This window comes from Mustela putorius, unplaced genomic scaffold (assembly GCF_011764305.1).
Source record: "Mustela putorius furo isolate JIRA1106 unplaced genomic scaffold, ASM1176430v1.1 tig00003869_pilon_pilon_pilon, whole genome shotgun sequence".
Classification (NCBI taxonomy): Eukaryota; Metazoa; Chordata; class Mammalia; order Carnivora; family Mustelidae; genus Mustela; species Mustela putorius.
In genome coordinates, this window is record NW_025422021.1 from 19,036,969 (window position 1) to 19,049,334 (window position 12,366).

Below are 12,366 nucleotides of genomic sequence, written 5' to 3' on the forward strand. Positions count from 1 at the left end.
TGATACAGCTCTTTCTCTCTATCTAGCTCTCATTTGTTTCAGTTTCAAAACTAGAAAAATTTGGCCTCTCCCTAAAATGAAAGTTTTTGTGTTTTCTGTCTCTCCGTGATCCTACTCCACTATCACTGACTTCAGTGCTTTCTAGGACCAGGCAAGAAACATAATTGAGAAAAAACAGGTGCAGAGGGCATGTGGAGTGGAGATGCAAGGAAGGGAGACACGGTGAGTGGCCGAGGGCTCCCAGGAAAGAAGCTGAAGGGCAAACAGCGTGTGCCTCTCCCTTCACCATCCCCCCCCCCCATAGGAAATCATCAGTGGAAAGCCTCCAGGGTAGCAAATGGCTTGGCCGGTTTTACATTTCAACTCTTAATGACTGACTTCATGAGAGGTAGTATATAACACAGTGGTTAAGGGCTTAGGTTCTGGAGATAGGTGGCCTGGGATCAAATGCTGGCTCAACCAATGACCTTGAGCAAATCATGTGACCTCTTGTGCCTCTGTTTCCCTATCTGAAAAAGGATGATGGTGATAACAGGTGTCACTTCACTGGGTTGTTGTGAGAATTAAATAATTTAATTTTGAAAATTATTCAGAACAATGTCTGATATATACCAAGCACTCAGTAAATGTTAGGGACTATTATATTCTGGCAATTGAACAATAAATTCTTATTTGTTCTCATTTGTCTCAAGACTCCTCAATAAAAAGATGCATTTCTTAAGGGCAGGTAACGTATCATATAATGTCTCAGTATTTCCAATAGTTTTTAACACAATCATTGGCACACAATAAGCAATCAATAAGGTACAGATCGGCTTTTTTAGAGGGGAATAAGCGTCATTAAAACACCTTTCAGAATCAGATTTAATAAGTATAATTTAAAATAAATATAGCCGTTACATTTGTTATTATGAATATGAGCAGAAATTACCAATCCTTCTAAAGGAATAATAATTCTGATTTTTTTTTTTTTACAGGCTGTTCTATCAAACTGCAAGAATTTCCTAGTTACTATGACTCTCATAAAGCCTAGAATGTGAAACATCCTGAGCATTTGTCGCATATTTGTCATGGTAGTGTTTTCTTTCTGTTATTTTGTTTCGTTAATTGTTTGATTAAGAAAAACACTCTTAAAGTCAGCGTACTTCCTGTCCTTTCGGCATTTACCCCTGCCGAATGACAGAAGCACAGGAGACAACGAAGACAAAATAGCAGATATGCACAACAGGACCTTTTCCTCCTGTGTTGTCACCAATTCAGTAGTGGCCTTCCTCGGCTTGGCTTCGCCAGCATGACTAACTGCAAATTCCCTCGTCAATAGGACTCTAGAAACTCCTTTTTGCAAGTAACTCGGCAAAGATTTTTATTACTAAGAGCTGGAGAGTGGGACGAGAAAGCCAGCAAAATGGCTTAAGAAGAAGCTTCACGAGGGCTACACTGCGACCATCTAGTCCTTTCAAATAAACAATTTGGAAGATGTGGCTGCATAGAATAGAATACAAATTTTGGTCCCTTTAAAGGAGCTATCTTAACCAGTGATGTGAATGGTGCCCCCTGGGCTGTTTTGCAAAGTTATGGTATTGCTAAGAAAGAATGGAAGACTAGCTAACAGCCATGTGATAAGCATCAGGGGAAGGCAGAGGACAAGGGGCTTGGAGGGTCTGGCTTGTCCTTTTAGCACACCCTGGACTTTCCCAGGATCCATGCTCACTAGGGCTTAATAATAGAAGGAAGGCCTTCTTCATGATAGTGATTTCCTACGGCTCTTATCTAATGTTTAAAAAAGACAATAAAATATAAACAGTGAGCTTCTGGATTGCAGGAAGCAGACAAAATAATGGTTTCCGAGTAAATAATTTCATTTTTAAATTTAGAAAGCTAGCTTTGTACAATACACGCATCTAATAAAAACAAAAACACAATTTCCCCCTGATTACGTTGGACAGCAATGGGAGCATCTTAATTTCATGTGAATCAAAGGAAATAAAGCAGTTCTGGCACTTCCACTAATTAATCATCATCATCCTTCTTGCCTTTCATTAAATATCTTAAAATTTGGTCTTTGTACCCAAATTATTAGCTGATAGGCATGACAGCCAAGGGGAAGTATCCCTTTGTCAGAGAGAGAACTCTGTACCTTCGAACATATTTCTGTAGATTTTTTTTCTGAAATAAAGACAGAATCAGAGCTTTTATTCTCACTTTCATCCATGAATCACAGGAAATGGACATATGGGAGGAAAAGGGAGCATAGCAACAGGTGATACTACACCAGACCCCACTAAAACCAACATGCAGCAAGACAAGAGGCCAGCCAAGAGGACCATCTGATACCCAGATGCCACTGCTGAAAAAATTCATTTCAAAGCTTGGCAGCAATTTCCTGCATCTGTCAAGTTAACCACATAAAAGACTATAGATTGACATGAAGAACCAGGCTGACAAAGAGGGCAAAAAAGAACATATCAAATGCCATAATCATCAAGAGAATGTGGTGCCAAATGAATGTTGCAAACGCATTCATTTACTCAAGTGATCTGAGATTGTATTGCTGTTTATTAAAAATGATGTCAAAAGAAGCCTGAACTGTCTACAGAAACATGTAGAAAAGCCCACAGTTGTAGTTTAACAGAAACTTTCTTTTCTGTAAGATAATATCTTTCTTTCTACTTTTGGAGAATGTGCTTTTTTTAAAAAAAAAAAAAGCAGTTATTTCTAATGCTTTTCAGAGGGAGTCAAGTAACCTATGCCTATCAAACTTCTTGAGATAAGAAAACAAAAAATGCTAGAGTACAGATCTATACCTATATACAATATAGATGAGAACTTGCTTTCTCAAATTTTTGTATTTACAGCTTCTTTCACTCTTGAATGACCCAAAAGATCATGAGGTGCAGTGAACTGGAATTTTGCTAATTTGAGCTTCTTCATTCTGAGGGAGGAGAAAGTCACTTGGCGAGTTGGGCCAACTTCTTCAGCTCAATACAGCTTTACTGTGTATGTAGTAACACCCTCAAATGATTAAAAAAAAAAAACATTTTTAATGGCATGAAAAAATGCTCTACAGGAAAACAAGTACTGCTTTGGTAAAAATAAAAAGTGAAGAAAAAGGGAAAATGTAAGTTTGGAAGACATCAAAATGATGAATTCCAAGGTGACTTGGATGTACAATACAGACTAAGATACATGATGTAGGGTCATCTACAGAAACCAGAAAACACAATTCATTGAACTATTTCAAGTCATGATCCAAACAAGGCAAAAATGGGTTTTTAAGTGACTAAAAAAAAAAAAAGCTGAAAATGTGGTTAACTTGTGGTCTGGGGATATACTCAAGAAACACGTATCTTTTCCTAACAATGTGGTTCAAGTCAAAGCCAGGGGACTATGCAAACATTTCAGTGAAGCAACAGGTGGGGAGAGCGGCTATGGAACAAACCGTTACTTAAGCCAAGACTGTTCTGAGAAGGTGATCTTTTGTTGTTGTTAGCAGGAAAAACAGCAGCAGCAGAATGCACTATACTGAAGCTTACAGAGGACAATGGTTATAGGCAAAAAAATTTTAAAAGTGTTTGGTGTAGATAAAATATGTCTTCACTGGAAAGAATTTGCTTTGCCAATATCCACATCTAAGGAGGAGGATGGAGTGTTCAGATTTACAGTGACCAAGGAAAGATTAATTCTTGGGGCACCTGGGTGGCACAGTTGATTGAGTGTCCGACTTTTGGTTTTGGCTCGGGTCATGATCTCAGAGTCATAAGATCAAGACCCTCGGGACCCCCTGTCCCAGTCAGGCTCAATGGGGAGTCTGCTTAAAACTCTCTCTCCCTTTCCCTCTGCCCCTCCATCCTCCATCCCTCAAATAAATAAATAAACCTTTTTTAAAAAAGATTAATTCTGGGACGCCTGGGTGGCTCAGTGGGTTAAAGCCTCTGCCTTTGGCTCAGGTCATGATCCCAGGGTCCTGGGATGGAGCCCAGCATCAGGCTCTCTGCTCAGCAGGGAGCCTGCTTCCTCCTCTCTCTCTGCCTGCCTCTCTGCCTACTTGTGATCTTTCTCTCTGTCAAATAAATAAATAAAAATCTTTTTAAAAAAATTAATTCTACTCATGGCAATATAGCAGAACTAATGATTAAATCACTTGCTCTATTGTTTACTAGATCCAGCCTATTAAGGGACAAAATATAAATCTTTTGATTGCCCATTTATTTGTACAACAAAAAATTAATTACAAATCATGTAATATATTTTAGTTATACAAACTCAAGTTTATTTCAGTGACAAAAATATTAAATGCTTTAATGCTACATTTAATTCTACAAATGCAAGTACTTGAAAAGACCACTTTTAGATGTTTTATGGTATTTTAGCTATTCTACATGATATGTAAAGGGAGAAATATGGCATATTTGTTGACTTAGAACTTTGGAAAGGCTGTGAATATTTTTAAATAATTGTTATTAAATAAGTGGGCTATTAAACTTGGGAATCTGAATTTCTTGTTTCGAGGGCTGTACATCACTCTAAGTTTCCAGTATTAAATGGGGTAGTTTTAAATTCAACTCATATAGGCTTATAAGAACCAATTATTTACTTTTCAAAATTTTTCCCTGCCAATTGATATCACATTGGTAACATGAAATGGTCCATGGTGGGAATATTCACACTACGAAAATCAGCAAACATTATAAATTATAAATCAGGGTCCCTCTCCTTTAAATGCAGAGAACTGGTTGTTAACCATATACTAGTACACCACTTATCTACTTACTATGACATTTTTAGATATTTTTTTAAAGCTACCTTTTTAAAAAAGTTTTCATTTAAATCTCAGCTTGTTAGCATACAGTGTCACATTAGTTGCAGGTATACAATTTAGTGATTCCACACTTCCGTACAACACCCTGTGCTCATCGCAAGAAGTGCCCTCCTTAATCCCCATCACCTAGTTCACCCAACTCCCACCCATCTCCCCTCTGGTAACCAACAGTTTGTTCTCTACAGTTAAAAGTATGTCTCTTGGTTTGGTGCTCTCTCTCTCTCTCTCTCTCTCTCTTTTTTTTTTTTTTTTGGACAGGGAGAGAGAGAGAGAGAGAGAGCACAAGCAGGTGCAAGGCGAATGGCAGGCAGAGAGAGAAGCAGGCTCCCCGCTGAGCAGGGAGCCCAGTGCAGGACTCGATCCCAAGACCCTGAGATCATGACCAGAGCCAAAGGCAGATACTTAACCGACTGAGCCACCCAGGCACCCCCTTCTCTCTTTCCCTTTACTCATTTGTTTTGTTTCTTAAATTCTACATAATTAAGAATTATTTAATAAAAGCAAAAGTGAATTGAACTAATCCTTTTAGAAAACGTTCTGAGCACTTGAAGTACTTTCTACAAAGAGAATGAAGAACACAGCTTTCGTATAGACACACATTCTCCTCCCATATTTACATAAAATTCCTTTTTAGTAAGATTTATTAGAAATAATTGTGCTTTCTTATGATAATGCCATTAGTGTTTTCCACCAAATAGTTCAATCAGAGATTGTTTAATGCTTCTGACAAACATACTTATAAAATTCTATAAAGCATGATTTCCGTTGCTCTGACAAGGAGCCTTTTCCTAGAGTTTGAAGAGTATATGAAGATAGCTGGGAATTATCTCATGATACCAGAACAAAACAATTTGATTAATTGTGCATGTTTACAAGGTTTGATTTGGATTATTTTTAAAAGATTTTATTTATTTATTTGTCAGAGAGAGAGCACAAGCAGGGAGAGTGGCAGGCAGAGGGAGAAGCAGGCTCCCTGCTGAGCAGGGATCCCAAAGTGGAACTTCATCCCAAGACCCGGGGATCATGACCTGGTCCACTCAGGTGTCCCTGATTTAGATTATTTTTGACCATTCATTGATATCATTTAATGTATTCCTGTGATAATGCTCACACTAAATATCTCAGAAATGTTGCACACCTGTGAACAACTTTGATTATTCACAATTGCAAAATGGCAGGGTCAGAGTACAACAAGTAAGATACATCCATATTCATTCTCTTAGCTTATAAAAATGGTCATTGAAATCTGTAATAAAACTCAACAAAGATATCACCTACAAACTATAACATCTATGGCTGGTTTTTGTTGTCATAGACATTATGGACAGATGAGTAACTACATCAAATGAGAAATACCTGAAGATGTAATTTATTCCAATAATGAATGCAATCTAAGAGGCATACTTAGGGTCAAATAGAGAAGTAGAGGAATCACATATGCAAGACAAATTGGTAAAGCTGCCCTTCACCAGAACAGACTGTTATTTCATTAAAATATTTTAAATATGGTAAAGAAAGTTACAATCTCAGCAAAGTGTATTATTTTAAGCCATGGAAATAAGATTTCAGAGTTTAGGCTCAGCCAAGTGCAATAAATACATTAATTAAAAAGTAAAAATTTAGTTCATTTTAAGCTCAATGCGAGACAAACATCTTGATTATAGACAATAAAAATTACAACTTGAAAACATTATCTTAATGTTTGCCTGTACAAACGACTAGAGTACAGGTGAAGTAAAATAAACATGAATCAATGTTGGTTAGGGCACAATGATTTACATTAAAATAGATGTTAAAATATACCTTTAGTTTATGCTCTTTTCTGTTGATGATGACAGCTGTAATCTGTTGGTCCATAAAAATAAGAATAGTACAAAGCAGAGCTGGGATTATGGCAGCTATTACTGTCCACCATGGATTTGGACCTAAAGGTGTAACAAACCAGCCACGATCATCTCTGGTAGGCTGCAAGAAATAAAATGATGTATATCATTAGTAACTGGATTAATGAATACCTAATTGAATTAAATCCTACAGATGCTACTAGGAAAGCCTTAATTATAAATTGATATGCTAAGTGAGCTACATCTAACAATAATAGTCATATTTATAAACCGTTTATAAGGTACAAGGCACCAGTCTGAGTACTTTAAATATTTTAACTCATTTTTTTTTCTTCACAACTCTCTAGGAAAGGTCCAGATAATAAAACGAAGGCAGAGCGAGGTCCAGTAAATTGCCCAAGGTCCCAAGGGTAGTAAGAGGTGGAAACAGAATTTAAACTCTGACAGATTGGCCCCCAAATCTATGTTTTCGATCAATACCTATAGTATATAAAATAATATTAATATTTACCATTTACAGTTGGCAAATTTATTTACATTTATAAACAGCACGTTGACAACTGTGTATAACTCTTATTTTAGATGGGTTCACAGGCCATTATGGGAAAATGGCAAAAAGACACTTGGTGATATCAGGAGCTCTGGGAATGGTTCTAAACATTGCTGGTGTCTGAGATGAGCCCCGGAGGAATTCATTTTGACATTCTCTGAGAACCTCCTGGCCCTTTTTGACAGGTGAGAAAACAAGGCTCAAAGAGGTTAAGTAACCGACCCAAGGTTACATACTTCGTAACATGGTCAGAATACTATTCCAGACCTAATTTTATCTCTTTTTCAAAGCCTCATCCGCTGTGCAATTTTGCATCAAGATAATGCATTTTCCTTAAGTTTCAAAATGTTTCCTTATCTTTCAGGAGTGTTGTATATGGATATTCCTACTGGAAAAATTGACAGAAATTTTTTTCAAGTGGTGTCTAGATTCCATTTTCATTTTTTTCCTTTTTAATATAAGACCAAAATTTTAGTCATATGGGCATTTTACTGAATGTCCATCAATCTGTATTCCTTGTATTTTCATGAAAACCTCAAGTACTAGGATTATAGCCATCATCTAAATGAAGATAAGGCCTAGAGATGGTGAAATAGATTATATATGCTATGATAACTTCACCTTGAAAACACTTGGTACTTGTAGTTTTGGAGACGGGATCCCAATGGCATAGTCAATTAAAACCATACACAGAATTGTAAGAAAGACAGCAAAGTCACTCACTATGGATCGAACCTAAAAATAATGAAAATGCTTGTCACTTAAAGAACTATAAATAGTAAGAAATACTTAAGAACATAATCCAGAATCACAATTTATAGTCACTTTATGACATAATATCTTAATATGATATTTTATACTTACTATAATATTACCATTAGCTCTGTCAGACCCTGAATATCTATTTATGTATTCTGTTACTAAGATGGATATGCACTTAAGCTTTCTGGAATGAGGCAGTATATAATAGCTACAATGGTGATTGAGCTATTTTCAGTATTTAAAATGTAAGTTTACTATGAGCTCAAGTGTGTGAGTATTTACAACACAGAATAAGATTACATGGCTAGAATCTGGCTGAATTTTAGTATTCTTTCTTCCGCAGGTAATATTTTAATATGATAAACCTAAAGCACAATAAAAGTATCTATTTATAGTGAAGAAGCATAATATTTCGGCTAGTTTATCTGGGAAGTTGAGTAGGGCAGCAGAGACTGTGTACAACAGAGTGGGAAAATTTAAAAGTTATTCTGTGTAAGCCAGTATTTTTTCCCTCTTTACAAATTTTAATTCCAGTGTAGTTAACATATAGTGTTATATTAGTTTCAGGCATACAATATAGTGGTTCAGCAATTCTGTGCATTACTCAGTGCTCATCAAGATAAGTGTGTGCCACATTGGGGAGGGTATGTGCTATGGTGAGTGCTGTGAAGTGTGTAAGCCTGACGATTCACAGATCTGTACTCCTGGTGCTAATAATACATTATACGTTAATAAAATTTAAAAAAATTGAAAAGTGTATACCAGTTTTTAAAGCCATTTTCCATTTATAAAGCCATCTTCAAGAAAAAAATCCTTATTACGATCAACAACAAGGTATGGCTTCTTATTAGGATGACTTTATGACACATACACCCACACAAAATGCAGGAGATTATTGTTTCAACTTACCAAAAAAAAAAATTGTATCAAACAAACTGAGCTTTGCAGGGGAAGGAATTAATCTTTCACCTTAGGGAAGGGAGAGGTGACAAAAACAGAAGTTTTCTCTAGAAGAAACAGTTCTTACAACATTTTCTTAGAGTAGAATTTTGATCATAATCTTTAGCTCATCCCTAAAAAGCTTGTTTTCTTGTTTTTTTTCTTTTTCTTTTTTTTCTTTTCTTTTTTTTTTTTTTTGGCTGAGTAAGACATTATAGGTGTTACTTTGCAGTGTTAAATATTGAACTAAGCTGTTTCTCTGTTTACTTTCCTCTCCAAATATGCAGATGCAAACGTGGTGGGTTAGGGGGAGGGACTGACACTTTAAAAACGAAAAAGAGAATAGTGTTCCAATGAGTCTTGCAGGGGCTTTCCCAATTAGAGAATGTAACAGTGGCTCCTATGAGGTATCTGTCAGGCTGGAATAGTTCCCACTGTTCACTGGGCAAAAAAGTGACAGTCAGTCATGCAGTGTGTGCTTCTGATTTCCCAAAGTGTACGTGGGAGAGTGGGAGTTTTTTGCAGGGATCTGAAGTTAGCGTAAAAGCCCAGAGGGCATGTGCTGTCCTAGCACCTGTATCACAAAATGCTTTCTCTTCACCTCTCCCCGCCGTACCTCACTCCTAAGCTGGCAGCTCCTTCTCTCTCCCTCTCTCTCTCTCTCTCTCTCTCTCTCTCACACACACACACACACACACACACACACACGGCCTGTTAGTAGCTCTTCTGATGGCAGCAATTGCAGTTTCTTTTGTTTTAACACACATATGACTCTATAACATGCTTTATGTGGGTTTATGTTTGGATCAGGAATATTCTAGTCAAAGTACCTTGGTTGGAAAATAGCGGCTAGTCTTGAACTGCTTCAGGGTGGCTGACAGAGTAACTGTGGAGAAGAACAGGATCACTGACCAAAACAGGACATCCGGTACATAGGGGTGATCGTGGCCACAAGCTCGTCCAACATATTCTCCGTGCAATGAATTGCATTCCTGCCAGAGGAAATAAAACAAATGGAGCTAGTTGAGAAAGAAAAGGACATATTTCTTTTGGAAACTAATGTCTGAAGATCATCTCTAGTTGACATGTGAAGCTCTTCATCTATGGCTCTTAATGATTTAATAGACATCCAAGTGAGTTTTATGAATTCCATTTGGATAGGTAGAGAGCAATACTGGAGATTTATATTATGTTAAAATTGAACATAAATGCTTTTAGAATTTTTGCTCTTCTCAAGTTAAATTTAAATCTATAAAACTAATTGATCTGGGATGCCTGTGTGGCTCAGTTGTTAGGCATCTGCCTTCGGCTTAGGTCACAATCTCCGGGTCCTGGGATGGAGACCCGCATCAGGCTCCCTGTTCGGTAGGGAGCCTGTTTCTCCCTCTCTCACTCTCCCTGCTTGTGTTCCCTCTCTTGCTGTGTCTCTCTGTCAAATAAATTTAAAAATATTTTTTAAAAAAACCCACCTAATTGATCTACCAATCAATGTATATCTAACCCCATATCCATTAAGTTCCTAACACTAGATTTATTGAAAATATGACATATGTGATAGTGAGTGGTTGCTAGGGTCAACAACAAGACATTTAAATATATCATCTTAATTAATTTCCACATCAACCCTAGGAAATAGGGAGAGGTCATTATTTCTATTTCATGTTTGAGGAAACAGAGACATGGGGAAGTTAAGTAATTTGCTGTAGCCTCATAGCTGCTGGGCAGCAGAGCTTTGGTATAAACATGGTGCCTATGGTGGGAGTATTATTGCACAGTGATATCATAGAATTATCTAGTTCAAAAGCTATTAAGAAAGGTGAAAAAGGCAACAAAAAAACCATGATGTATTCCTACTAGAATAAAATTGGGAGTCAAAGATACAGCTTAAAATTAGATTACAGAACAAAAGAGAGGAAGTTACTACATGAGTAAAACAAAGCTCATATTTAGTGTGACTTCTCATTTTTTACTTTTTTTCCCCCTCATATATATTTTTATAAGCCCCTTAAGTATCATTCTAATTACTACCTTAACCATGAGGTGGCAGCAAAGGCAAAAAAATTTCTTTCTCCAAGAAAAACTGAGCATTTTAAACATTAATATTTTGGAATGAAATTTAAACTTTGGTTTCTCTTATTTTATACTAAAGATTAGATTACTGAAATTTTACTTTTTTTCTTTTCTTTTTTTTTTTTTCAAAACAAAAAATCATTATCTAAGTGATCTGGTGACCTCATTAGTAGTACCTGAGATATTCTGGACATAAATAGAAAGTAAATTTATTGATAATCCTCCTGTACCTTCAGAAGATTTTAGAATAGATCACAGATAGCCACATTTTTATCTAAAAACAAACCAACAACCAGTAAAATCTGTTTGGGGCAACTACCCCTAATAGTAGGATTCTTGAAAAAATAATGTTAGCTTACCTTATAATTATCTAAAAGAATTGTCCCCTTTTCTAATCTAGCCCCAAATATCTTCCTTGCAAGGTAAAGTTGAGTTCCAATTATCCATATTAAGCTAAGACAGAGCACAATAACTTGGTTAATTAAAAGACCAAAGAAATCAAAGAAACCTTCACAGCCGTAATTATGGTTTTGGTTTTCTTTCACTCAAAACTCTTAAAAAATAAAGTATCCAAAGTGAATTTTTGCATTCTTAGTCTTTTCTCTCTCCTCTGTCCAGAGATGCCAGAAGAGCAATCATTAAGCAAAGTAATGGTTAGGTAGAATGGCAAAACACAAAGAGGAACTAGAAGCTCCAAGGCAAACATTATCTGCAGACTTATGTCCATCTTTGGTCTTTTGGGTAGATATGAAAGTCTTCTAAATATTCCTTGGACTTGGCTGGGTCTTGTTCTGAATTCTTAAGAACATAGATGTCACTTAAAGGATCATTTAACAGTTATATAATTAATAATAAATTGCCAGTGCTTGCCTTAATACTTGAATTCAAAGCAAATTTCAAAACAAATTTGTTTTGTTTTGTTTTGTTTTATTCCTGGGGTGGGGGAGGGCAGTATGTTATTTAAAAAGAAAAACTGTGACCTACAAAACCCTACATCTATTTTCTGGTTTATACTCCGAACACACACACACACACACACACACACGCACATGGACACCGGTCCTGAGATTCAGGAGTGAAAACCAAATCTAAATCCTGTTCCCCTTTTTGAATCTGACATATGGTTTCACTTACAAAAATTTAAAAATTGTGTTGACAATTATCTACTAATTATTCTTCAAACACATTCTAAGTTTCAAATTTGTAAGTTTATAAAAATTTAGTTTGATAAGACATACACTTATTTTGTTAATAAGAATAAGAAATCAAATTTGGCATTAGTATTTTCCCCCTCATGTATGTACAAGCTAACTATGTAATTCTGAGACAACTTCTAGTTAATTGCATGTGAATATTTTAAACCTTGCCTAGGAGTTCCTTAT

At 36.2% G+C, this 12,366-nt stretch overlaps 1 protein-coding gene across 8 annotated transcripts in view; it reads right to left on the bottom strand.

The window, feature by feature from the left end:
* SLC4A10 (solute carrier family 4 member 10) overlaps positions 1-12,366 on the bottom strand; it is a 312,033-nt gene that overhangs the window by 28,494 nt on the left and 271,173 nt on the right. For all 8 annotated transcript variants that reach the window (XM_004743945.3, XM_004743944.3, XM_004743949.3 and 5 more), the window contains 3 exons: positions 9,745-9,906; positions 7,835-7,948; positions 6,623-6,784 (listed from right to left, as the gene is read on the bottom strand). In XM_004743945.3, the coding sequence (XP_004744002.1) occupies positions 6,623-6,784; positions 7,835-7,948; positions 9,745-9,906 (438 nt within the window). The remainder of the gene's footprint in view (positions 1-6,622; positions 6,785-7,834; positions 7,949-9,744; positions 9,907-12,366) is intronic.